Source organism: Bradysia coprophila, unplaced genomic scaffold, assembly GCF_014529535.1.
Source record: "Bradysia coprophila strain Holo2 unplaced genomic scaffold, BU_Bcop_v1 contig_235, whole genome shotgun sequence".
Lineage (NCBI taxonomy): Eukaryota > Metazoa > Arthropoda > Insecta > Diptera > Sciaridae > Bradysia > Bradysia coprophila.
In genome coordinates, this window is record NW_023503496.1 from 1,628,854 (window position 1) to 1,654,897 (window position 26,044).

Here is a 26,044-nt window from a genome sequence, read left to right on the forward strand (position 1 = left end):
CTTACAAACTCCTTTCACAGATACTCAATACTTCATATAAAAAGGAACGACATAATCCCTGTCAAACAATACTCAGTGTATTACACACAGTTTGGGTCTTGAGAGGGCTGATTCGATTTTTAAAGGTTGACGGTAACGCAACAACAGAAAATATTAATTTCAAAACTTGCACGGTGGTGCCATCTAGTTCTGAAAGTTTGAATCAAACGACCAATGACATCGACGCACAAGCCGCACAAGCAAACGATGACGTTTAGGAAAGCGGTTAAACTGGTTATAAACGAAGTGCCGAAAGTTGTTTTGTTTTGGTGTTTTTGTTATTAGATTTTAAGACAAAATGTGTACCCAACTATCACCGAAAGTGCCGAGCATCAATCAATTTCTAGCAATGACTACTGCTGAAATTCTCGAACTACCGGTGAACAAGTGCCAATCATCGGAGCTGTATAAAATATCCTTTTGCAACCATTTGAACCAACACAACATTTCAGTTTGCTCTAATTGACAATTTCCCTTAACACACAACTAAATCGGGCCGTTTATACGGAATTGAACATCAAATCAACCATCCAGTGACCAACCAAATTCTTGCGCTCAAATATTTCGTGAACCGATTCAACAGCGGTGCGGAACGACTTCAACTATGTGACATTGTCGTTCCGAAGCTGAAGGAAAGTCTGTGTGAGGTACATTATGTTCATGAGGTGTTCGCGGAGGGAGTGATTGACAAACTTCTCTCTGTCAACACGGATAGGGTAACGGCAGCGCCAGTCCCCTTTAGTTCCGAGCCCCAAAAGAGAAAACCGACTCTGTGAGAGAGAGAGAGAGAGAAAGAGAGAGAGAGACCAAACAGAGTGCCGTTACCCTGCGTGTCTTGAAATGGTTGACGACGGTTTAATTGTGCATATTTTCCCTCCTTGAAGCTTCTTCAATCGTCGCAGCTCGATACATTATGTTCCGTGATTAATTCGGTCAATTTAGCAATATGCGACACTGTCGATTCGACTTGTGATGGACCAAGCGAGGTACTGCAGAGCCTTGCGATTGGCGTTTTAGATCTGCTGCTGCAACTTTACAAACTGATTTTTGAGAGGTGAGAGAGTGCTTGTTTTACCGGTTGTGGCATAAGTGACGTCAATTCATATGTACAATCCATAGACGTGACAATGCAATCGAATCGGAACGATTAAACAGTATCACTGGATGCGTCAATGGAATCCGCGCGAAACTGCTCGAACATCTCAAATCCAACGAAGCTAACTACCTGCCCGATGATCTTACCTACAACGATGCCACTTTCGTCAATCGAGGTTTGCCAACATTTTTGAACGGAACAACCTTCCCTGGTCGATGCTCAACTTTCTCGATTTTCTTCGCAGTAATCGTCCTGCTGTGTGAAATGGCCGAATTCGCCTTCAAAGCCGAGGAGGCAACATTTCTAGTGGCCGTTTGGCGTTGCATCGTTGCCATTTGTGTCGGAAAATTACCGAAATCAATCGAACGATTGGCGGCAGAAGGCGACGAGTCGAACTGTTTCGAATATCTGTTGTCGGTCGTTAAGACGGGATGCTTTTGCATTCGGTGTGGTTTGGACGGGATGCTTGAGGTAAGGACGGTAGGTGAAGGCGGAATTTTTGTTTCAACGAAACACCACTTCCAGTCATCGTCGGAGCGGACGTCAAAGCTTCACAGCAAGACGATAGTGTTCATCACAAACGTTTTTCAACGATTGGCAGCAGTTTATTCACATGACAAGTTCAGAGGACATCATCACATACTCACGACATTGCTGACAATGATGAGGTAGGTCGGAAGTTTCGGTGGAACATTTTCCGTGTTACTGGACCTTTGGTTTTTCAGAACAATCCGAACACTTTCCCCAACGAACGCACTTCTCAATCAGGGCTTAGTGTCGGGACTACAAAAGGTGTTGCTGCTGATTTGTAAGTGCGACGAGTTTGCCGAGGTTTGTCAGTTTTGTCATTGAGCTACTAAACGACTGTTTCGACTCATTTTCTACTTTGTTTCGCAGAGCTTTCGACGCATATCCTCCGACGAATACTCGATCGATCTCCTCTCCGTTGGACTGGAACTTTCTAAGAAACTGTTGGGGGATGAGGACAGCGACTCAGTGCGTTACTTCATGAAAAATGAACATTCGAACGTCATCGATAAAATGGTAGAGTGCCTGTCGACCGATCCATCGTCAATGTTCGACCAACATCATATGCACCAAAACACCATCGAAACTTTGTCCAACATTTTGATCAGATGCTCAGCACCAACGTCGTCCGTGAATCCAGATGTCGTTCCAGGGCTGTTGGTAACGAAGCTGCTACAGTGTAACAACATTTCGGCGGGATACATTTGGATGGCATTGTGGAGATCGTGGATCGGGTGAACAATTCTTTTTCACCTTTTCCGGATGTGGCTGGTGCTTACTCTCGTTGATGCTCATTTCAGGTGTCTATCCGAGGAGCAGTGCTACAGTTTGATACTGTTTTGGTCGGAAGTCAACGCAAAACATTCAACCGTTCAGTCGAACCACTTGGCATCGGTTCATGTGAACGTTTTACTTCGGAATCTGTACGATGGTCTCTCCGGTTCGTACAGAGCGAAAGTGTCTTCCGACAAGCGCATATTGAGCAACATTAAATTCTGGACTGCAGTAGGTCTTCACCGAAGGGGCTGCGAAGCAAGGGAAGTAATGGATGTTCACACGAAAGTTGATGAGTTGCTGAAGGCGTTTTTGATCGACCGAACCGATGCCGCATTTTATAAATTAGTGAGTCCGGGAGTAGCATACTGAACAAACTGATTAGACTTTGTGGTTTGGTCAGCCGGTAATCCTATAATTCTCCAAAATGTAGTCCGCGCATTCGTATCGACTTACTAAAGGTGCTCGCTACTATTCATTCAATTGTCCCGTCATGGCCACAGCATCTCTTAACTTCTAAGCTCCTTCTCCTGTCTACACTCACAACCCACCTCATACTCTCCATTCACAGATCGAACATCTTCGTTTACTGGAAACGATACCACAATCAAAAGCCATATCCGTACCGACGTACCTCCTGGAGCTGTGGAACTTAAATTTGATCCATCGACCAAAGACCTACTCACCGTTGATCGTAACACTAATCCGAATCTCCATGGCGTACCAACGGTGTCTCAACAACAGTCAACACTTGCAAATTCTACGTAAACTGTCGGCAATCGTTAACTCGTCCAGCGTCACAATTTTTCTCCAGTTGGAAGTCCTGCACTACCTCCGGCACGTCGCTATCAATTACTTTAGCGTTGAGCATCAAAGAGACATTTTACAGCTGATACGGCAGCTGTTCAACAAAGGTTTCGCCGATCCGGATCCCATAGTCAGAAAAGCGGCGTTCATTGCGTACGTCCGGGTGTTCAGCGAAGCAAATAATGAAGACTTTCAACTGGATAATGTAACCGGCGATGAGAATGTGAAAATGGAGTTGTTCGATTTCATGCAGTCGAGGGGAACGAATTCAAAGAGATGTCGTGCCGAACTTCAAATTAAATTTTTGCGGGAACTGGGTTCGTGTTCTATTCAACATGACTGCAATGTTGGAGTGACGACTTCACAGCCGAATAATGGAAGCGGGTCCGATTGTAATTCCGATGACATTCGAACGAAGGAAATAATCGATCGGATGGCAGACGATGCTAAGGAATTGATAGCGTTGAATCGCAGGATTAGATTGACCGATGACTTTTGTAAAAGGATTGCAAGCATTCGGCAAGAATTGGCGTTGCTCGAATAAAACCGAATCGAAGGAATTTTTTTTGAATTTTTGTTTTTGTTTGACTCTCCGATCATCTGCTATATTTTTAGTCATCACTCTCGTGGGTGTACTTGCACCAGCCAGTGCGTATACTCTACCTGTAGGTCTTTCCAAGGCCGACATTAGCACAACATGACAATAATTTAAAATAATTTTTTCTAGAGCTATTGCCGAAAAGCTGTTTACAGTACCTTCTGAATTGTCTTTACACCCAAAAAAATGAGAATTTGGATGTACATTAAAATCGCCCAATTTTAACGAGTAACTCGTAGAAAGTACGTTTAAAATGTACAATTTACGGATGAGTAAACCATTGGTCTTATCGTGTTTTTGGGAGTTTTATCCGTACATCGATGTACACTTGATCCACTTGATCCGTACACTGCTGTACGATTAATCCGTACTTATAAGGTGACAGTTGTGATTTCTATATTTGACAAGTGAGACGCCTACGACACTGTATATCCTCAAACAAGTTAATTTTGATGTGGTTAGGCAATGCATAGATTTGTTAAGTAATAGTAGATAACATTGGATGCTGCGGAGGTTGTTCATTAAATGAGGGATCAATTTTGTGATACGAGCCGAACTCACAAGTGTGGTTATAAGCAACAAGCTTTGGAAACGGTTATTTTGACAAGTGGAGAGTTTGCATATCCGAGCCGAAGGCATATTTGATTAGTTGGGAAAAATTCAATTGCAGAATAAAACTTTATTAAAATTTAAAAAAATCGACAAACATTTTGATAATTAGAAACTGAAACTTAAAAAACACAACCATGTTACTGGCCCAATAAATGGTTCACTTTGCTTTTCAACCGTACATTATAAGCTGTTCGAAATTACATTCACTCTTCTCAGCAGCCTGTTAGTTCAGCTAGTACGTCTGAGCCTGACAAGTAAGAGGTGGCGGGTTCAAATCCAGTGCTCAGTTTTTATTTTATTTTTTTGCTTGTTTTCTCGTCAGAAGCCATCAATGTAGATGATGTGATATGATTGTATCATTACGAATCATGAATTAAGTTGCTTTTGTTCTTAAGTTTGGGTGCTCAGTGTGTGTGACCGTTGTGGATATGTCGTGGTTCTCCTTAATTTAGTTCCTTTCACTCTTATTAAGCTCTTAATAATGAATGACGACGCAAAAAGACTCAAAAAAGTGGAAAAAATGGTGAAATTTGGTCGATTTTGGGTAGACTTCCACAAAAGTCGCTCCCGTCCGCTGCAGTGGATCTATACCAAGGATGTTTTTCCATGGTATGGTACTACAGAGGCTAGGCTCTCTCACCATATATACCATGTCACGGAATATGGGCACTGCAGCTGGCCAGGGACTCGGGAAAATGTCGGTTTTTTTCACCTATAATGGCTGATACCACCGACAGGTGCCCATGCACCCGATGGTATGTAAACTCAAATTGTGCGTCTCTTCAAGGCCTTCAAACCTAGCTATAAAAAAAACCAAAATTGTTTCACTCGAGTTATACCAAAAAAACGATTTTGGCCACCTTTTGACAGACCCTTACTTCACGACCTCTGGCACCGAAATCTGAATATATTTTTCCAAACGTAGTACTACGTTTTACTCGCAACAGTTCAAGGAATCGAATGAGCTATAACGCAATAATGTGCGCGACCCCTTGTCCCAAAATGTTTGATTTTGTTCGACGTTTTCGCGATATCGCTCTTAAACGTCATTGCCTGTCGGACATTTACTGTACGTTTTTAATGTACATAGTGTACGGATAAGTAAACCATTGGTCTTATCGTGTTTTTGGGCGATTGAAACGTAGAACTTTTTTTTGGGTGTACTTTTGAACGGTTTTTACAGAAAACATTTTTTTAAAGTGAAAGATAAGCGCTCGCTAGAATTGAAAGACGCATCCAACGAGCTAGCACTGATTCAAATCGGAGACCGCTTGTTCCCCAATCGCCTGAAGTCTTAAAGTTTGTTAGCGTGGCCACAAATGAAAGATTTCAGTTGTGAATGGTGACACAGATGGCTGGGGAGGTCAAGGTCGGTTACTGTAATTTTCAAATAATCCAAAAAAAAATTGCCGAAAAATCTGATACTGCGAAATCTACCCAGCCCATCGGGAAGAAATAATGAAAAGTCAAAATAGGTCAGATCAAATTGTTTAATTTCCAGATATATTTAGGGTTGGTAAAGGGAGAAATAGTCTCAAGAAGTCGTTGTTCAGCAAGTTGAAAGACAAGACGCCGAAACTACTACAGTCTGAGTTAATCTACAGGATCCCTTGCTCTTGTGGTTTCGCGTACATGGGAACTACCAAACAGAACAGCTTCTGAAAGACCGAATTTACCAGCACAAGTATAACATTTCCATTAGTAACGGTGAACACAGCGCTCTGTCTGCACATTCAATTGAGACCGGCCATACGCCAATGTGGAATGAAGTTAAAACTGTGCATCGCGAAAGCCAGAAGAAAAAGAGAGAAATGCTTGAGATGATCGCTATAAAGAAGACCAAAAACTGTCTAAATAAACAGACCGATTCGGTAATGTTATCTACAGCATACAACAACATTATCGGGTTATGATACGTTTACGACGTAATGATTTCGTGGTACATTTTTGGTCTCTCTTCTCTTTTTCCTTTATTTTTCGGTTTGCTATGACAGATTACACTGTTATGTACAGTTTTACCACCTTAATTTTCCTAGTTTGGTTTTCCTAGAGTGGGAATTGACTAAAAAACTAGATAACCATAAAATTGGCGAAATGAGTGGTAAACGAAGAGAAATCAGGAATTAAGATAATCAGATGAAAACAGACGAGTATACAATGGGAAGTGAATCGGGTAAAATATAAACAAAAGCCTTGTCGTTGAACTGGAATCGTGATTAAACAAAAAATTTCGCTCGCTGCGCTCGTGCTACTTTTCTCGCTACACTCCCTTTCTGATGATATGAAGAAAACATTGTTCAAAAATTATGATGACATGAAGCCATCTGTGTTCAGGAACCCTCTTTAAGGTTTACAATTTACATAGGTATGTTGCTTCAGTAAGATTGAAAAGAAATATTCTTTGCCGGGAAATTTCAATATTTTTACCAAACCCAATATTAACAGGAAATTTGGTAGAATTTCATGGTCCTACGTTAGTGAAGGGCCGTGAAGCAGGTCCGTTCACACTAAAAAATGTGAAAAAAAAGTCCGTTGGACTGAGGATGCACGAACTTTTTGACTTTTCCCCTTTGCTTCTGCCCCAAAGGCCAAAGTATTTTATTCGTAATCTGGGCGTCCATACGAGTTCATCGAGCTATCACACGTTAAAACAGGTTAAGATTTGGCCGAGATATTAAATTTTAAAATTTGGAAATTTGTATGAAGAAACGGATTTTCATACGTTTTGAAATTGGTGAATTTTACCAACCTTTGTCCTTCTGTTACTTTGTTACAATGAAACTTTCGATCATTTTCAGGGTATGTCAAGTGGGTCGATTTTACCAACTTTAAAATCCAGAGTAGCTGGAAGAAACTAAACTTGTGGCATCATTTTAGTTTCCGCACACTTTTTAGTATCCCACGAATGACGAAAGTTCGTATGAAAAATCGATTTTCCATGTAAAAAAATCAGATTTTCAAATACAAATGTGATACTCAAGTGTGCGGAAACGAAAATGATGCCACAAGTTTAGTATCTTCCAGCTAGACAATCCACTGGATGTGGATTTTAAAGTTGGAAAAATCAACCCACCCTAATGTCAAGGACTTAATTATAAGAAACCAATTTGAAGGAATTTTCATAAAAGTTTAAAATTTCGGAGCTATAAGCTATTGAGCTATGTCACCCATAACTCGGAAAATATGGCAGATAGAAAGTTCTATTCAAAGACAAAGTTGTAGAGTTTTGGATTCTAGTCGACGGGTGTTTCAGGGTTTTACTAAAAAGTCGTCTATGTGGGAGCTCTGAGCATTTTAACCGTAAGCTATGTGATTTATATCTTGGCAAATATGGCATGTTTGAGGGATTTTCAAGAAAAGCTTTGCGTTATACCCTCGGTTATTAGGCATGGGCGATAATGAAAATGATTATCGATAATCGATAATTATCGGCTTTTTTTTATCGAAAATTATCAAAAAATATCGATAATCGATAATTATTGATATTTTGATAATTATCAAGACATCGATAATAATTCGATATATCGATATTTCGGTCCGAAAATCCGATATTTATCGATGTATTCCGATATATCGGTATATTATCATGAATTTTCAGATAAATATCAAAATATCGACATTTTGATAATTATCGAATTTCGATATTTTGATAATTATCGATAATTATTAAATTATCGATAACGATATGATTAATCGATTATCGATAATTTGTTTCGATTGATATTATCGATAATTTTGAACGCCTCCCATCCCTATCGGTTATACCAAATTCTCAAAAAAAATCTTCTTACAAAAGAAATGATATCGCGATACCATAGGATCTGAACCAAGCACTAGAACAGATTTTCCAAGTTGTCATTATAAAGATCAGAGTTGCCGGTATACTATATTTAGGACACACATGCTCTAGTTGTTGACAGTATTTTGGTTTCGATATTTATCGAAATGTTTCATCTGATTGTTCATAGACAAATTTTCATTAAATGACAATATTTGACAATTATTTGTGCGAATTTCTAGAAACCTACTCGTCTACGTTTTAAAGTGAACTAAAAATTTTAAATTTTTGCCGCTTTAGAGACTCTCATTAAATTTATACTTGTGGCGGTTCAAAAAATGTTGTTTATTTTGTGGCAGATCATATGAGAGGCTAAATTTCCGTTAAAAAAATCTGTTCTAGTGCTTGGTTCAGATGCTATGGCGATACGCAAAAAGTATCGCAAATGGCATTCAGTGAGGAAAATGTAGACAGCTGATTGAAAAATTGGTTATTTAGAACGACAGACTGGTGTGCGCTCGTACACAAAAAGTTTTATTGTCAAAAAATAGACCCACAAAATTTTAGAAAGAAAATTATTATTATTATTATTATTATTATTATTATTAAATATTTGCGTCACAAGTGGCAGATGTTGAGGAAACTACTGTAAAGTTGTTAAAATAGGGAAAAATATTTTCTGAAAGAATGGAAATGGAATTCAAACGGAGAGTAGACGAGAACCAATTTTCAAAAAAACTTGCTCGCTCCGCTCACGATCACACATTTCTTTCAGTTGAAAATTAGTAGAAATGCTTGGAATCGGTCGACGGTTGAAAAAACGTAACCTTACCTGAACCTGAATTTCTGAAATCTGTCAGGTCAGGTTTACTGTCACCTGTCACGTTTCACGTCATGTCTGATTCAGATTTCAGGTCAATTCATGTCTGGTCAAGCCTGACCTGTTTTAAGACCTTATTATGAGAATTAAAAAGCAGAAGATTTGAACAGAGAACACTCGATAATGATTCGAATGTTCAATCCACTTTTCGCCCACGTGTTTTTTTTCGATTTGCGTATCATTATTAAGACAAACATTTATGCAAAGTTTTTGCCAGAGTTCTTGTCAGGAATGTATAATTTACTAGCATACGAAGCTCTCAATTTTACAATTGTCCAACTGTTCAAACAAGAGACGAATTACCATACAACACCTTGTATCAAATGCGAGATCAAATGCGTACATTAGAAGCCCACAACAATCATATCATTCATCGTTCCCTCCGCATTCAGAGCGAGCACAAGTCCCATCCCTTGGTAAAATAATGTTACGACTTCTACTGGTCATCACAGTGATTGGCGTTGCCCACTGCGAAGACTGTCCAATATTTTCGGCCCTTAAGAACGACGTTTCATTGCTAAATGTAAGAATTTAGTTCTTCCAATAATTCCGCCAAAATCATTTTTCCTTACACCGACTGCAGAAACTCAATGGAACATTCTACAAAATTTTCGCAACCAGCGTAAGCCCCGTTGCCAATTGTCAGAAGCAAACGTTTAACAACGGACCGAACAACACTTTGACCGGTTATTTCGAATCGCCGGATTGGTGTCTGCGCTTGGACCACTGCGACACATCCATATCCGATTACTTTCAGTGTGATCTGACTGCAATTGGACCTGGCACTGTCGGAACATTACCATCCACTCAACGGAACAGCATCAAATTGGTTCGGCAAATCGGAACCGGAGACAATATCTGTTTACTCTATTCGTACTGTCGCATTGGTGAAGAAGGTGCGTACGTGTTGTGTCAACAGCCACCCCAACTCCTGTTCACACTGTTCTTAGAGGTTGTTCAGATCTTGAATACATTGCTCGGTTTGATTTCGAAGGTGCCGCCTCTGAAGATAGTGAGTCAGGCCAGATGTGATTTCCCGAACAGTTGTCCACCGTAAAACTTTTGTGTTGGACGCGTGAGGGGGTGAGTTGGAACGGAAAGGGTTTTTCTTCAAAAATGTGACAGAACGGAGTAGCTTCTTCGCATATGAAGAAATAAAATTTGTTTGAAAAGGTTTGGTTTAGTGACGACGGATTTTGTTTTGGAAAAGGTGACCACAAAATTTAAACCCATTTTTAAAGCCTTTTAAAGTAGATTGGCTGTGGAGGACGGAGTCCACTTTAGTGACATCTATAGGTTTGTTCCAAGTAAATGTGAACACGAACTTTGACGAACTTTGACAACCCGAACAACGACAATTTCATCCATAGCAACGTCGCTTACGTGATATTTCATATAAATCGAGCAACGTCGCCTACGCGATTTACACAGAGATATTATTGAGGTTATGGTTCTATGGATGAAATTTGACAATTCATATGCCACCTATGACAACTAAACATAGAAGAAGCAAATCTAGCAAACTTTTGAATTAACACTGCCGCTTCGTACACAACAATGAAATTGGTTGCCCCTGTATTTCTATGTCTAAAAAGCTTAAAGAGAACCGTATTGCAGTGCTGCTCCTAGCATTGAAATACAAATCTATGCTTTCAAAAGAGAAATTTTTTGAGCAGAGAATTAATAACAGATGGCGTTACTTCCGCCTCTGTCATCTGTTATTAACTATCTGGTTTTAAGAGTCGTTGGTTTTGCACTAGCTTGTGCGTGTGGATTGGAGGAAAAGAGAGATGCTACTGTTACGAGACGAAATGCATGTGGTAACAAACAAAGCCAACGAAAAGTAAATCTCGAATTGTCCGTAACAATAAGTTCCTACTTGTTCCCATGATAATTCGAGTAATTCTTAACCGATTACCTAGATTTTAGTTGTAATCGCCGAAGAAAGATTTCTTTGAGGTTAAGTTCGAAGATGAATAATATCGAAGCGGCGAGAGAGCATCAAATTTCTTTTGGTTGGGAAGGCTAGACAGTAACAGAGGCTGTGTGGTGTGACCTGTCCGGTTTCCAATAGTTCTTAAATGTTTGTTAAAAGAGTTCTCGGCAAGGTGGTCTAGTCTCTCTCCCTATGTTTGGTGTACTTGATGAGTGTCCTGTTGCCGTTATCTTACAATCTGTTTAGGCTGATCAATCTAGCCAGTGTGTGAAAAAATTCTGTTCCAGCGGTGGTGGATTTAAGGCTACTTCCATGGAAAGTGAATCCTGAAAGTCTTCCGATGCTATAAAATTGAATACGACTACATCTGGATCTGGATCTGAGTCCACTATCCGACTGTTGGCTCTTGCGTAGGGTTTAACGTTGTGGACAGGTCGGAACCTTAATGTGGAGAGGAAGATCTGAAAAGGGCTTCTTTAAGGACTTCAATAAGGACTGATAGGTAGTACAAAAGATCCGTACGAGATCTGTGTCCATCGGTCAGAAATGATTGGCTCAAACCAACGAAATCTAAGGCAAATCCCAAAAGAAGTTTTTTGCGATAAAACGGCAACTTCGGTATTTAGCATTAACGAGCGAGGCTGAGGCTAGAGCCAAGCGAGGGCTGTAATTTACACGAGTGTTTTTTTACAATTAGGGACAATGTCCATTCTCTTAGCGCTTTATACTTAACAGAAAAGCTTTTGTCTTTGTTTCCTACTGTCCCTAAACTTTCAAGACTTAGTTCAGAAAATAGAGACGAATGGAATAAATGTAATGAGTCCCTACTCACTGATCTTAAGTATATGGGATGGGACGAATAGAGCGATTGGAACAAATTGCAAAAATTTTAAATCAAGGGGGCTGAGAGTTTACACAATGCATCGAGTCCGCTCCATACCTATGCCATCAAATGGTGAACAATAAATGCGTTGGCTGGTGATAATAAATGTCTGACTTAACGAACAGACTTAACCAGAATATTATAGGGTAACGTCTTCACCATGCAGAACGTTCTATCATCGAACTAATCTAAAAGACATATTGACCAGACAAAACTAAAATCTTCATTGCCACCATACCTATACTATATACATCGCAACTATATAAGGCATCGATGCGCTTGAAACAATCCATTGAAGACGTAGGCCAATTAGCATTTTTAATTGAACAAATTTCCGTTACAATTTCTTGTCGATGAAATGCGTTACAGATTGTGATGTATGCCAATTAGCGACTCATCAATTTCTTTCTTCAAATTCTCGGAGTCATTGTTCTACACGTTAAGTTGGTTGTGTCGATCACGTTTAGTTACCATTTACCATCTACTGATTGAGCAGCGGATTTTCATTTATTCATTGATCGAAAGACGAAATTGTTAGAAATATGAAAGCGACAATGGTGATTGTTCTGGTCGGTATAGCCGTGACGATGACGTCGGCTACGGATCATTCGAAAAGATCGAAAAGATTTCTTATCTTTCCACCAACATCACCGACAAGGATGCAAGTAATTAAAACGTCTACGGTCTATACGGTCTTGAAGCTGGCTCTGCAATCGAACTGAAATCTTTTTCAGCTCATCTGTGGTATCGGTATCCCTGTTGACTTAGAGTATGAGTCCGTCACAATCGGTTACGTATTGAAATCGGAATACTTATTGCCGGACAACACGTCAATGGTTCTGCATTTCTTACAAGACCCATTTAACCCGATTGTACGTCCCATCGAACGGCGCCGAAGAAGTGCAGCTCCTGTTATTTCTATCGGAAGCCAAAACGATACCGACCACTACGAGAAATATGACGTGGAAGCCGTCCAGATCGGTACCGGATTGACGACCAAAGATGAGGCCCCGGAAAATTATTCGAACGAGTGGAATGAAGTGGCCGACGATGAGGAATTTGCGCCAGAGGATTATCGGATAACGAAGCAAAATGATTTCCAAACATTCCGGTGGACATTGTACAAAGGACTTGAAGCAATGGCTGAGAGGTAGTGACTGAAACCGTCCTAAATTGAAGGGAAGTGTTTTTCGTGCTCAATTTGTAATTTATTTAGAAAAGGTCTGGCCGGAAGGGCCTGCATGCTGCGAACTATTTGTGAATCAGCACACGCACCATTTTCCTTTAGCAGTGGAATTGTGGCAGAAATGATGCACATACTGCTGACGTAAGTCCTTTAATAGATTAAACCAGGGCACTACTGGCAATGGGATCGATGGATTGAGTGAGATATGTGATTCGATTTCAATTTTGTTGAATGAAGTGGTAGAACTGCTCGCATATTTTCACCTCTTTTCCATTTTAAACAACCTCACAATCTGTCATCCAGCAGTTTTCTACTGCAATGCTAGTAGTGCTGTGGAAACGTAACCTAACATAAAAACAACAAAATTCTTATTTAGCCCATCATCATCGAAAGATACGGTGAATGACCATTCGTTGAACGAATACTACCATGCCGAAGAGATTGGTAAATCAGGAGCGCCGTGCGATCATGTCTTCAGCGAATGTACGATATCGTTGGTGGATAAATTTTCTGGCATTTACACCACAATGGATAATATAATCAAAATGATTGGATGAATAAAATAAATAATTGTTTTTTGTTGTTTTATCGCATGAGCCCTTTAAAGAGCAAGGCTGTAAACTTTCGGTATGGCAGATTGCCATTTTATTAGATACGTGGAAACGCACCGCATCTGATGATTTTAAGTATAAAACAATTCACCACGATAATCATCACGAGAAAAGAATCTTTAGGTCTTTTTTCCATAGGAAAAAAAGACCTATTGTGGGCACTTCATCTGTCCGTCCGTCTGTGTCACAAATCAAATGTGATTGATAAAAGTTAGAATTGCAATGCTACTATGAGCAAACCAACACCAGGCGAATCAATTGTTATTTGTTATCTGGTAACCGATCGCTCATAGCAGACATTGCAATTTGAAAGTTTGGTAGTTGTTGGTAGTTGGACCCCCAAAATATTTAGCAGCAAAGATGTTTCTTACTCGAGAGACGCACACCGACTGACGAAATTACCCTGCCTGCTTGCCTATTTATAAATCGAGTATTTGGTAGTTGACTACCAAAGTGGTAGTTGACTACCAAAGTGATAGTTGACTACCAAAGTGGTAGTTGACTACCAAAGTGGTAGTTGACTACCAAAGTGGTAGTTGACTACCAAAGTGGTAGTTGACTACCAAAGTGGTAGTTGACTACCAAAGTGGTAGTTGACTACCAAAGTGGTAGTTGACTACCAAAGTGGTAGTTGACTACCAAAGGGGTAGTTGACTACCAAAGTGGTAGTTGACTACCAACGTGGTAGTTGACTAATACGGATGTTGTAGATATGTTTACTGTTTGAGAGCTGCACACCGACTGATGAAATTAATCGGCTCGCTTGCCTATTTATAATTCCAAAATTTGGTAGTTGAATACCAAAGTAGTACTTGAATGAGTACCAAGCTAGTAGTAAACAGAAATTGAAAAAAAAATGAAAAAGGACCTCACCAGGCTTCAGCCGGTCTATTCTTGTTTTGTATGTGAACGATGTGAACCGACGCACTACGTTCTTGGAGTGAGTTGTTTGAGCAGACCCAAACGTAGATGTAGAGTTTGGTCAAAAATTAAGAAGGAAAATGAAAATTTTGTGTGATGTCTTGAAATAGGGAAGAACTGGCAACTTCTGGGAGCACCATTTTTTCACTGGGCCGTGTTGGCTGTCGTTAACTCTAGTTGCATATCAGTACGAAATTTCAACTGAACTGAAAAAGGAGTTGACCTGCAGTTGGCCTGCAGAGGTACCACGTTTCTTTTCAGTACTTCATTCTTTGCGCTCTATTTTGGGATGATATAACTCTGGTACACTCTGGTAAAATATTAGTATTTTTATGACGTAATGTACTAGAAATTAATGTGCTAGATTTGGACTAAAATCTATTACATTTGACCTTTGACCCACGAAGTCGGGTTACAACAAATTCGTTAAATGCACTCATTGCAAAAACAAACAAAAAATTGTGAAGGTAAAGTTGCCATATAGATTGTGGATTTGAGCACTATTTCACAGGACTCTCAATGATTGACGCTGTCGGCAAGTCGGTCACTTCTGTCACTTTATCGAACAATATTTTCATGGACAATATGATCGAAAATTTAATTTCCTAACAAATGATTTTGATTTTTGAATTTCGTTTCTCAAAAGACCGACTCGAAGTCAGTGCCATCGCTGATTTTTGCAGTAGTGACAATAACAGTTTCCACAATCTACAGACACTAGTTAGTTGGTTCGTGTCTCGGATCTAGTTCCGATAACGTCTCGCTGTATTACACGACTGTCTCGTTTGGAAATGTCAGCGGAGCGAAAGCCTGTGACCGGTGTTTTTTTAAGGAAGGCAGCTGCTACGTCAAGTCAACTGAGTCACTTATTCTCTTTTTGAGTTTTTTTAGGGTCTCTCTATTCAATTGTTTAAAGTTAAGACCAGTTTTACTTGCATCACTTCTCTTTACGGTTATTGATTGAAATGGATGAAGGAAGTGGAACATAATATTACCGCATTACCACAGCTTCCGTGCGTTAGTGATTTATCAGTGGTTGGACTAAGCCTAATCCGTCCTTTACTTCTATATACTCAGTCCTAGGAGGCTGGAAGGCCACCTTTCAGGCTTTCACTTTTTCTTTTTCGGACGTGACGAACGGAGCTTGACGGAGTTTTTCAACGAGATTGTGAATTTTTACTCTCAATTTTTACTCTTATTTTGGTGCTACGTTTTTGGGAGTTTTTCAGAGTAGCTTTCTTGGACGTCCGATTTTCCATCAGCAGATGACAATTACTTATGTAAACTTTCTAACGCTATAGTTCAATTGAAAGATTTACTGATGTCTTGTGTAAGAGGCTAGCGGAAACAACTGAAGATAGTCAGTCCACTCTAAATTTTGGACCGTCACTAGTTCTCGAGGTCGAACCTTCTTTTTCTTAATTCATTCACTTAACGTGAGTCCTGGGTAAGGGAAGAGTGTTTAAACTCTGTTTGTTCCTATTTTATTTTATTCTATTTAATCATGTCCGGAGCGATAGCGGAGGACTTGACGCAGTCTAACTTCCAAAAAAAGAACGAAGAAAATTTTTTGAGACGCGGCAACTATATATAGCCGAACATTTCAGTTTCTACCCTTTGGTTTTTATCACCACAAAACATATTCTATCATATTCTCGCTTCAAATACGAGCAAAACGAGCTATCACTCGACTATGTAGGTTTAAAATTGCCGGAGATACATCGTTTTGAAATTGGTCACTTTTCATACAAAATACACCAAATTGACTTTTCCCAAACAATCAAAATCTTTCAACTTACTCTGTAAGTTTCTATCTATCTGTCTATCTATCTATCTGTCTATCTATCGACGGTCGATCTCGGAAACTAGTCAGCCAATCTGCATGAAATTTTGCAGGAGTCTCAGGGTGGGCATAAAATTGAATATGTGATACGCCATTACCCCAGGAAAAACCAGAATTTTGTTTTATTGGCCTCGAAGTGGTTTCTGAGTGTGGTTTTCGAGGGTCGGGCACGCGTTTTCGGCTGTAGCTTAGCTGTATTGAACAGCCTACCTACAGAGGCGTGCGACCCATCAAATGAAAGGTATTCGTAACACGATTCGAACAAAAAAGTAATTTAAAAAATCGGGGCAGATTCGTTTGAGCTAGAGTGATTAGAGTGACCAAATTTTGAGCTACTCGAGCGTAGGATGAAAGGACTAATATTTTTGCGATTATGTGAGATAAAGAGTTACTTTCTTCGGCAAAGTCTCTGAGTTTTACGAGTAGAATATAGGGGCATATGTGAAAAATGTCGAAAGTTGGAAATGGGTGGGTCAATTGGCGTTTTGGAAATATTTCTTGAATGGTGGCAGATAGAGAATTACTTTCTTCGTCAAATTTTCGAATTTTGTCAAATTTTCGAATTTTGTCAAATTTTCGAATTTCGTCAAATTTTCGAATTTCGTCAAATTTTCGAATTTCGTCAAATTTTCGAATTTCGTCAAATTTTCGAATTTCGTCAAATTTTCGAATTTCGTCAAATTTTCAAATTTCGCTAAATTTCCGAATTTCTGTTATAAACTGTTATAAAAAGCAGTGTTCTAAAACTTCTAAAACGACTGATATCCCAACAAAAATCTCTTCGAGAAAAGTGTGACGCAGTCTTTGAAGTACAATTTCTAAAATGAATGATATCGCTAGAGTTGACGCTTTCAGCTTCGTTACGCAAAAATTAAATTTTACACCCAATTTTAGTTCAAACAAGCTGGCTTAGTTTTTCTCATCATCTGCCAAATAATTTTTACCAAAAAAAAATTTGACTGGAAACAACCAAAATTTTACCAAAAAAATCTGCGTCGCATGTGGCAGATAAATTTTCTTGCTGGTCTGTTCCTGAACATTTGCCACTTTGCAACGCAGATTTTTTTGGTAAAATTTTGGTTGTTTCCAGTCAAATTATTTGGCAGATGATGAGAAAAACTAAGCCAGCTTGTTTGAACTAAAATTGGGTGTAAAATTTAATTTTTGCGTAACGAAGCTGAAAGCGTCAACTCTAGCGATATCATTCATTTTAGAAATTGTACTTCAAAGACTTTTCTCGAAGAGATTTTTGTTAGGATTTGTTTTAGCTTCATTTTGATAGGCATTTCAGCTGTGGAATGAATACGAGAAACGCTAGCTCGCTGTGATTCACTTCAGGTTATACTCTTCACTGAGTATATAGGAGTAAAGGACGAATTAGGCTGACTCCAACCACTAATAAATCACTAACGGAATTCAAAAAAATTAAATAATTTCTGAGACTTCCAATTAATTCAAAAAAAAATATTTATAGAAATGAAATCGTGCGTCAACATCCCTTAAAATTGTTTTGTCTTCCAATTTTCAGCGATGCGCTCAACCACCCATTGATTCATCAATTCCACATCAACTTCTTTTAAATCATTTGTCAACGTTTGTCGAAATTTTTCCTTCTCCCGTCCTGCGAGACGCGATTCTTCCAAGTCCTTCATCTTTCCCACTATGATCTGTTGTGTAGCTGCCTTACATTCACCAAGTTCCTTAATCTGATTATCAATTATGCTGCGCAATTGCATTGACAGTTTTGGAAGATTCTGATAGTTAGGACTGTTTGTCGTGTGATTCAAACGATAACTGAGGCCGCCACTAGACAGTTCTTTGATCGATGCCAGATTGAGAAGATCAAAAGAACAGTCTAAACTGTAACCATAACCGGCATAAGATAATAACGCCGCTCCTTCAGCAAGTCGATTTGAATCGAATTTGAGTAGATGAACTTTCGGTTCTTTAAATTTATTTTTGATTTGCCTGAAGATGTCTTGATCTTTGCCGCAAATAAGGAAACGAATTCGCCTGTTGCATTTTCTTTCAATTTTTTTCAGTTCGTTGTTGACTCCAGTATCACGCGTCCACCTCCAAGAATTTCTGTTATCTTCGGCTCCACTGGCACTCAAAACTTTTATTTTCATACTTTCATCGATTCCGTATACGACCGAGTCGCACGCTTCTTTCTTATTGACTATCATCGCTACAACGAATTCATCCTTGTTTTTACTCATAGCTGGGTGGAGTTCCCGAACAAAATTGGTCGTTAGCGCACACTGTTCGCGAATCAGCTTGCAAGCAATGTTGGCAGCTTTGATGGCAGTTTTGAAAACACTTTGCATTACTTCGTTAAGACAGGATGGAATGGCTATGGCATACTGAATTTTCGAAGTTGCGTGTAGGCTCTGCTTTGCGATTTGGTCAATGTACATGAGCATCAACGCTATAATTGACTCAATCTTTAGTTCCCCATGACATTTTGTATCATATGTGCGATCCACCACCGTCAACTTTTTGAGAAGATCTTCCATGTTTAGAGAAAGTGAATTAGATGGTATTAGCCCAATGGAGATTCCGTTAGGTGAAAACGAAACAACATTCGCTATAGGTCCATAGATAGTCCGGAAACTGTTACCAACTCTATCGTAATAGCTGACGGTAATTGTCTCGAATCCAAAATGAATTCCAACAGATTTGGTAAGGGAGCTCGCAGATGAAACAGCCGTTGGTACAGTTGCTTTCAGTGATCTTTTGAATTCCAATCGTTTGGAATTTGATTCCGAGTCTAGCTTTGAAACCAGCTGTTTCTTTAGTTCAATTCTCTCAGAGAACGGAATTTCACTCGTTTTTCTGTCGAAATTGTTCCAAATGTCTTTGAGACAAGTTACATTAACATCTTCGAATTGCTTAAGTGTCGATATGCCAGCACATTGCAGCCCTTTCTGATTGATATTGCTGGCGTATTCCGACACAAGTAAGTCAACTATTACGTGGATGCCACTCGAAACAGTTGAATTAACGGGAGCAGTTCTAAGTTCGTTAATAGCTGCGCCTTCCTTTTCCAGACGTTTTTCAAGCTGACTCACCACACGTGCAATAAGGACCTCTCCGCAGTTAGCATACGCATGCCGTATTCCTTGGCAAATGATGTCGCTCTCGCTCTTATACCAAATCGACCGATTACTCTCATTCCGATCCGATGACATCAGTCGTCTACGATAGATCTGAGCCGCTTCGTTGATGATTTTCTCGGAAACAATTTCTTCGATCTCGCGTCGTTTGTCATTAATGTCGGCAAAAGATGTAGTAATCATCTCCATCCAATGCAGTAATATGTCGAGCAGCGGTTTTGTTTCGACGTTAGAATGGGACAGTATTTTCTGTTGTAATTTTTGTGCTATCTCGCTAAGCCGCGATGTGTCAAAAAATTTGTGATCGTCGAATTCAAGGGATAGACGATCGATGTAGCTGTTCAAGTTCTTGAAAAGCATTTGAATCACTTTTTTGACTTCGGTTTGAGTCGGTAGAATTACCGATTTTTCAAGCAACACATTTTTGACCATCACCTCTGCTGTTACGCCCAGTTGTAGGTGCTGTTTATGAAGCACCGACAGCCATTCTAAGTTGGATGACATCGACATCAACGGAGTCGAGGTCATTTCGCTGTCGGCAATACAATCATTTCGAAGTGGAACACCTGAGTTGACCCGAGCAGATACGAACTCTTTGAACGGATGTTCGTATTTGCGACCGGTGTAACAAAATGTTTGTGATCGCACAGAATCCAACAATAGTTCATCGGTAACTCGATTCCGGTCTTTCAACGCTGGAGGATCGACAATTAAATCATTGAAGAACGATTCCGGAATGGCAAAACTTCGCAATAATTCGTCCGCTGTCATGAGTTGCGGTTCGTCGGACGGAATGTCATACTGCATGGTAGATACTGGATGCGCGTTGGGAAGAATTTCGTCCAAATACTCATCAATGTCGAAGCAACGCCGGTCGAAATATTCTTCAAGCTCTTGCCACATTTCATTTAGTTGCCGGTATGGCGAGAATGGTACATCGTCGCCAAGATGTGAAATGAAGTCGACTAGTTCGGAATCCATTTTTTGTAGTCTGTTGAGAAGACCAGATAACATTTTATAATTGCAATTAAATAGTAGCGGCACTAAGTTATGTGTGGCCACACCAACAGCCCACAGCCCAAAGTTTACTCATCTCAAAAAAGAAAATGTGCAACCACAGCCCGATGTCCAAGATCATCTGTGCGGCGTGAAAAACCTCATTTTCTCCACTGAATACGGTGAAAAGATGGCAAAAACTTTGTGGTCACCTTTGGAAGAAATAGAAAATTCCAACTCGATCGGAATTGGAATTTTCTATTTTCTCCGCTCAGTAAACAAATAACTATTTTCTACTACAAATTGGCCTAACGATTTGGTCTAGCAATAGAGGAAAATTGATTTTTCCTTCTACAAGTTAGCCCTGACACTCGCAAATCAATTCCTAGTGTTGAAAAACCTTATAACAGAGAAATGATAAGTTGGTATGCCTGTGGCGAGATAGAAGGAATCTGAGGTTAAAAATTGTGTACGGTATGGGAGAGAATTACGTACGAATTCTCTCAAGAGATGTGTCAATTTTCTCCTTCTATCTCGCCACAGGCGTACCAACTCATCATTTATCTGCCTTATAAGCAGAGAAATGTTAAGTTGGTACACATGCGGCGAGACAGAAGGAACTTGTGAATGACAGCTGGCATATATGGGATAGAATGCAAAGTATATGAACACTGAAGGTAATGCAAATCCACAGTTACACACGGATCCAAACTTTCAGGCGAATTTTGGCTTCATCATGTTGCACACGTATTGAATTTGTTTGCGTCAAGTTGCATCTAGCGGTGAATTCGGAACGATTTAGCAGCGTTATGTTGCACACATATAACATTCGTTTGCGTCAAGTTGTATTTAGTGGTGAATTGGAAGGATTTAGGGCCGTTATGTTGCACAAGTCTAAGTTAGACAACATACGAAAATGAATTCACCTGAAAGTTTGGATCCGTAATTTCTCTGATCCGCTGAGGGTCTGCACTGCATTACCTTCAGTGTTTATATACTTTGGCTTATACAACGGAAAATTTCCTTTGCCTCTTTTTACCAAACTTGATACTGCTTTAGAGTGAGACAGCAGTGCTGTCACAGCACATACTAGTTTATTAATAGCTCTAACATGACTCTTTTACATCAGAAACTAAGAGTGTAAGATATTGTAAAAAAGACTAATTGCATCTAGCGAATAAAATGTCCAAGCCCATTGCCCAGCCCACAAAAAAGCCTCGGGTGTATGTATCTAACAGTTCAGTCAAACTACATGATCCGTTACATCTTAACGAAAATATTATAAATTTAACGGGCGCCCACATTACATGAAAATTCCATGAAGAATTTTAAGCTCGAATTTAAAAAAAAAACATTTTTGGCACGTACCTTTCGATTTCGTTTATTACGACTTCCAATGATATTTGTTGCAAAAAGTCGTGAACAAATTGATAATAATCGAAGCACTGAATCATCTAACAAATATAGTTGTTATTGGCAGTATAAGAAGTGTTATCAGATAATTTGCTTCAATATCGTAGTCTAATATACCATCAAGCCATACACTTACCAAGTAGATACTTTCTACGTTTAATCTATACTATAAACTTGTGTGCGTTTCCAGGCCCGCAGTAAGGATAAATTGACTGGCGATTCAATAAAATAGGAAATGGCAGCAGAAAATGAAGATTTGATCGCTAGTGCTGCTTAGCGATCAATTTTCTTATCCCAACAAAAATCTCTTCGAGAAAAGTGTGACGCAGTCTTTGAAGTACAATTTCTAAAATGAATGATATCGCTAGAGTTGACGCTTTCAGCTTCGTTACGCAAAAATTAAATTTTACACTCAATTTTAGTTCAAACAAGCTGGCTTAGTTTTTCTCATCATCTGCCAAATAATTTTTACCAAAAAAAAATTTGACTGGAAACAACCAAAATTTTACCAAAAAAATCTGCGTCGCATGTGGCAGATAAATTTTCTTGCTGGTCTGTTCCTGAACATTTGCCACTTTGCGACGCAGATTTTTTTGGTAAAATTTTTGTTGTTTTCAGTCAATTTTTTTTTGTAAAAATTATTTGGCAGATGATGAGAAAACCTAAGCCAACTTGTTTGAACTAAAATTGGGTGTAAAATTTAATTTTTGCGTAACGAAGCTGAAAGCGTCAACTCTAGCGATATCATTCATTTTAGAAATTGTACTTCAAAGACTGCGTCACACTTTTCTCGAAGAGATTTTTGTTGGGATATCAGTCGTTTTAGAAGTTTTAGAACACTGCTTTTTATAACAGTTTATAACAAAAATTCGGAAATTTGGCAAAATTTGAAAAATTGACGAAATTCGAAAATTTGACGAAATTCGAAAATTTGACGAAAATCAAAAATTTGACGAAATTCGAAAATTTGACGAAGAAAGTAATTCTCTATCTGCCACCATTCAAGAAACATCTCCAAAACCCCAATTGACCCACCCATTTCCGACTTTCGACTTTTTCACAAATGCCCTTCTTTTCTACTAGTAAAACTCTGAGACTTTGCCGAAGAAAGTAACTCTCTATCTCTCATAACCCAAAAAAATATTAGTCCTTTCATCCTACGCTCGAGTAGCTCAAAATTTGGTCACTCTAATCACTCTAGCTCAAACGAATCTGACCCGATTTTTTAAATTATTTTTTGTTCGAATCGTGTTACGAATACCTTTCATTTGATGGGTCGCACGCCTCTGTAGGTTTCAATACAGCTAAGCTACAGCCGAAAACGTGTTCCCGACCCTCGAAAACCACACTCAGAAACCACTTCGAGGCCAATAAAACAAAATTCTGGTTTTTCCTGGGGTAATAGCGTATCACATTTTCATTTTTATGCCCACCCTGAGGTTCCTGCAAAATTTCATGGAGATTGGCTGACTAGTTTCCGAGATCGTCCGTCGATAGATAGATAGATAGATAGATAGATAGATAGATAGATAGATAGATAGATAGATAGATAGATAGATAGATAGAAACATACAGAGTAAGTTGAAAGATTTTGATTGTCTGGGAAAAGTCAATTTGGTGTATTTTCTATGAAAAGTGCCAATTTCAAAACGATGTATCTCCGGTAATTTTAAAGAGACATAGTCGAGTGATAGCTCGTTTTGCTCGTATTTGAAGCGCAAATAAGATAGAATAGGATTTGTGGTGATACAGGCCAAAGGAAAGAAACTTAAATTCTCTCCTATATATAGTTGCCGCGTCTCAAAAAAATTTCTTCGTTCTTTTTTGGAAGTTAGACTGCGTCAAGTCCTCCGCTAACGCTCCGGACATGATTTACGAGCAAGAAGAGGGACTAAAAAGTTTGTATTCAAAAAATTCAAAAAAATATCACTCCAGGGGGTGCTGCTGACTACGACACTGAGTGTGATTATCGTCTTTGCATCGGATCAAAAAAATTCACATGAAAACTTTTCACTCAATTTTTTATCGCTCGTTATGTAAATATTGCTATTATGCAGTACCTGGATTTCAACCTGTCACATACGGCTATTTATCTGTTATTGATAACGATGACGAAAATAATGCAAGCTCTGTCATTTATATAGTAAAACGCATGTGAAAGAAACTGAAGTACTAGGTTTGAGATCAATCGATTAAAAATACTTTCATCGATGGAAGTAAGAGACCCGATAATAATACTGATCATATGCTTGCCGTCTGTAACTGGATTAAGACAGGTTTCACTCTGACGAAATTTTAAGCATGATACTTTCTACTCCCCACTTATCATCGTCCTGCGGAATACTCTAACCAATTGTGTGATGAAAAATTCCCATTCTAGATGAATTACGTGGCTTGTGTGATGCACGGCGTAGCGCAGAGCCGCCTGTTATCATTTCGCTTAAATACTAGTACATATCGCGCAAAGTGTGTGTATACCTTGCATATCGCGTTTGGCTCGAATTGACAAAGTTCAAGCGGTATGCATCTTTTCCGTTATTTTTCCCATTAAAATGTTATGTAATTAGCGATTAAATGCTCGCAAATTGTTTATTTTGCCTTCAGGTATAAATTAATCTCAACTTATAAGTTGACAATATCGACTAAAGTGCACTGATGTTGCCAAGTATATCGTTTATTTCTTCAATTCCTCTGCGTCTAGCAATTCGATAGTCACCTTCATCAAAGTCGGCGTCATCGAGAAGCATTTTAAGTCGAGTTGCTGCTTCACGAAAAGTTGCAATCTTCACCGAGTCTTTTTCTGATTGAATTTTGTAATTCTCAATCCAAGTGTTGAGACGTTCCTTGTCCTTTAAAATTAATTCGAGTTTGGCCGACGGTGATTTCGACAGCATATTACCTGAGATATTAGAATTTAAATCAGAAAAAAAATTGGCGGGGAGCCATATGTAAACGCTGAGCCAAATATAGACATACTACTTGACTCAAAAAACTTTTTTTTTGTAGACTCTGGGCGCAATTTTTTTTTCCTGTATTTAGGGTAAGTTATGATCAAAAGTCAAAGTGACGTTTTAAACGTCAAACTAAAAAAAATACTCGTACAAGTCATTTGTAAACAATTTTCTGACCACTCACGAGTTTTTTTTTTCGTTTGACGTTTAAAACGTCATTTTGACAGAAATACTTTTGATCACATCTTGATCACATTTGTATTAAGTTTCGGTTTTCGACTGTGAATCTAAGGGAATAGTCGCTATGGTACATTGTACTACCTTTTTTTAGCGATGGTAAGTTCAAAATACTGACGCTTTCAGCTTCCGATATGCGTTCATCATCATTGATGCTAATTCTTGAAACTCCATCGATCCATTTCTTCAACAATGAAAATCGATGCTGAAATATTGCGTCCGCATCCAGCACTATCAATTTAATAGCTTTCAATGACATGCTCGTTTAATACCTGTAATAAGGAAAACCGTGACTATCAACAAACCAATTTAATTAGCAGATCGCTTGTTTACAATTTTCAAATTAAAGTCGATGTACTTTCTGAACTATTTCAACTAAGCCCCGAGCCTGAACCCTTTATTTTAATAGATATTCTGTGAATGACACTTACACACACAGCGACCGTAAAGAATTTCGTATTTAAACTGTGGTATCAAATAAATTACGATGATTTCATCTATGGGCACCACACACTTGCAAATCTTTTATTCGAATGAAACCGATAATCGATAAGTACTATACCTATGTATTTCCCGGTATTTCTGTTTGATTTACGGACGTAGCAGTCGCATTAACACGCAAAACGAAATTTCAACGACACTTAATGATTAGAAAATATCAGCAGGAAACTGACAATCTCTGTAATGATTAGGTGATGTTTAGTATTTAATACAGTGGTCCCACTTAAGGCCAGGTGATAGCAAACACCTTCACCTGGCCTTAAAAAGAGTCCCACGTTCTTCGTGGATCAGTTTTTAATATGAATCTTTTTGTGACAATAAAGAATCGTAATTGTTAG

The 26,044-nt window shown here is 39.0% G+C and overlaps 4 protein-coding genes and 1 long non-coding RNA gene across 9 annotated transcripts; 3 read left to right on the forward strand and 2 right to left on the reverse strand.

Moving 5' to 3' along the window:
- Nucleotides 1-257: 257 nt before the first annotated feature.
- Nucleotides 258-3,804, forward strand: LOC119077371. 3 transcript variants are annotated; one of them, XM_037184563.1, is made up of 11 exons: nucleotides 258-451; nucleotides 546-686; nucleotides 924-1,028; nucleotides 1,059-1,093; nucleotides 1,159-1,310; nucleotides 1,380-1,606; nucleotides 1,661-1,803; nucleotides 1,861-1,966; nucleotides 2,033-2,397; nucleotides 2,464-2,785; nucleotides 3,009-3,804. In XM_037184563.1, exons 1-11 carry the CDS (start codon nucleotides 338-340, stop codon nucleotides 3,786-3,788), a joined length of 2,490 nt encoding a protein of 829 aa, XP_037040458.1. In that variant the 5' UTR covers nucleotides 258-337; the 3' UTR covers nucleotides 3,789-3,804. The 3 variants fall into 3 exon arrangements, with proteins under 3 accessions (XP_037040458.1, XP_037040457.1, XP_037040456.1); XM_037184562.1 differs by having other exon boundaries at nucleotides 924-1,093; XM_037184561.1 differs by having other exon boundaries at nucleotides 924-1,093; nucleotides 1,380-1,803.
- A 5,678-nt stretch (nucleotides 3,805-9,482) lies between these two features.
- On the forward strand, nucleotides 9,483-10,288 carry LOC119077435. The gene is made up of 2 exons (XM_037184650.1): nucleotides 9,483-9,635; nucleotides 9,696-10,288. Exons 1-2 carry the CDS (start codon nucleotides 9,537-9,539, stop codon nucleotides 10,167-10,169), a joined length of 573 nt encoding a protein of 190 aa, XP_037040545.1. The 5' UTR covers nucleotides 9,483-9,536; the 3' UTR covers nucleotides 10,170-10,288.
- A 2,099-nt stretch (nucleotides 10,289-12,387) lies between these two features.
- LOC119077265 lies at nucleotides 12,388-13,674 on the forward strand. Its single transcript, XM_037184413.1, has 4 exons — nucleotides 12,388-12,596; nucleotides 12,666-13,081; nucleotides 13,148-13,258; nucleotides 13,494-13,674. Exons 1-4 carry the CDS (start codon nucleotides 12,474-12,476, stop codon nucleotides 13,672-13,674), a joined length of 831 nt encoding a protein of 276 aa, XP_037040308.1. The 5' UTR covers nucleotides 12,388-12,473.
- A 4,260-nt stretch (nucleotides 13,675-17,934) lies between these two features.
- Nucleotides 17,935-22,035, reverse strand: LOC119077370. The gene is made up of 2 exons (XM_037184560.1): nucleotides 21,973-22,035; nucleotides 17,935-20,599 (listed from the first exon to the last, which is right to left on the reverse strand). Exon 2 carries the CDS (start codon nucleotides 20,587-20,589, stop codon nucleotides 17,992-17,994), a length of 2,598 nt encoding a protein of 865 aa, XP_037040455.1. The 5' UTR covers nucleotides 20,590-20,599; nucleotides 21,973-22,035; the 3' UTR covers nucleotides 17,935-17,991.
- A 2,553-nt stretch (nucleotides 22,036-24,588) lies between these two features.
- On the reverse strand, nucleotides 24,589-25,842 carry LOC119077444. Of its 3 annotated transcripts, none has more exons than XR_005087789.1 (3): nucleotides 25,768-25,842; nucleotides 25,290-25,477; nucleotides 24,589-24,916 (listed from the first exon to the last, which is right to left on the reverse strand). It is a non-coding gene; the product is annotated as an uncharacterized LOC119077444 (long non-coding RNA). The 3 variants fall into 3 exon arrangements; XR_005087788.1 differs by lacking the exon at nucleotides 25,768-25,842 and adding an exon at nucleotides 25,637-25,735; XR_005087787.1 differs by lacking the exon at nucleotides 25,768-25,842 and adding an exon at nucleotides 25,539-25,626.
- Nucleotides 25,843-26,044: the final 202 nt, after the last annotated feature.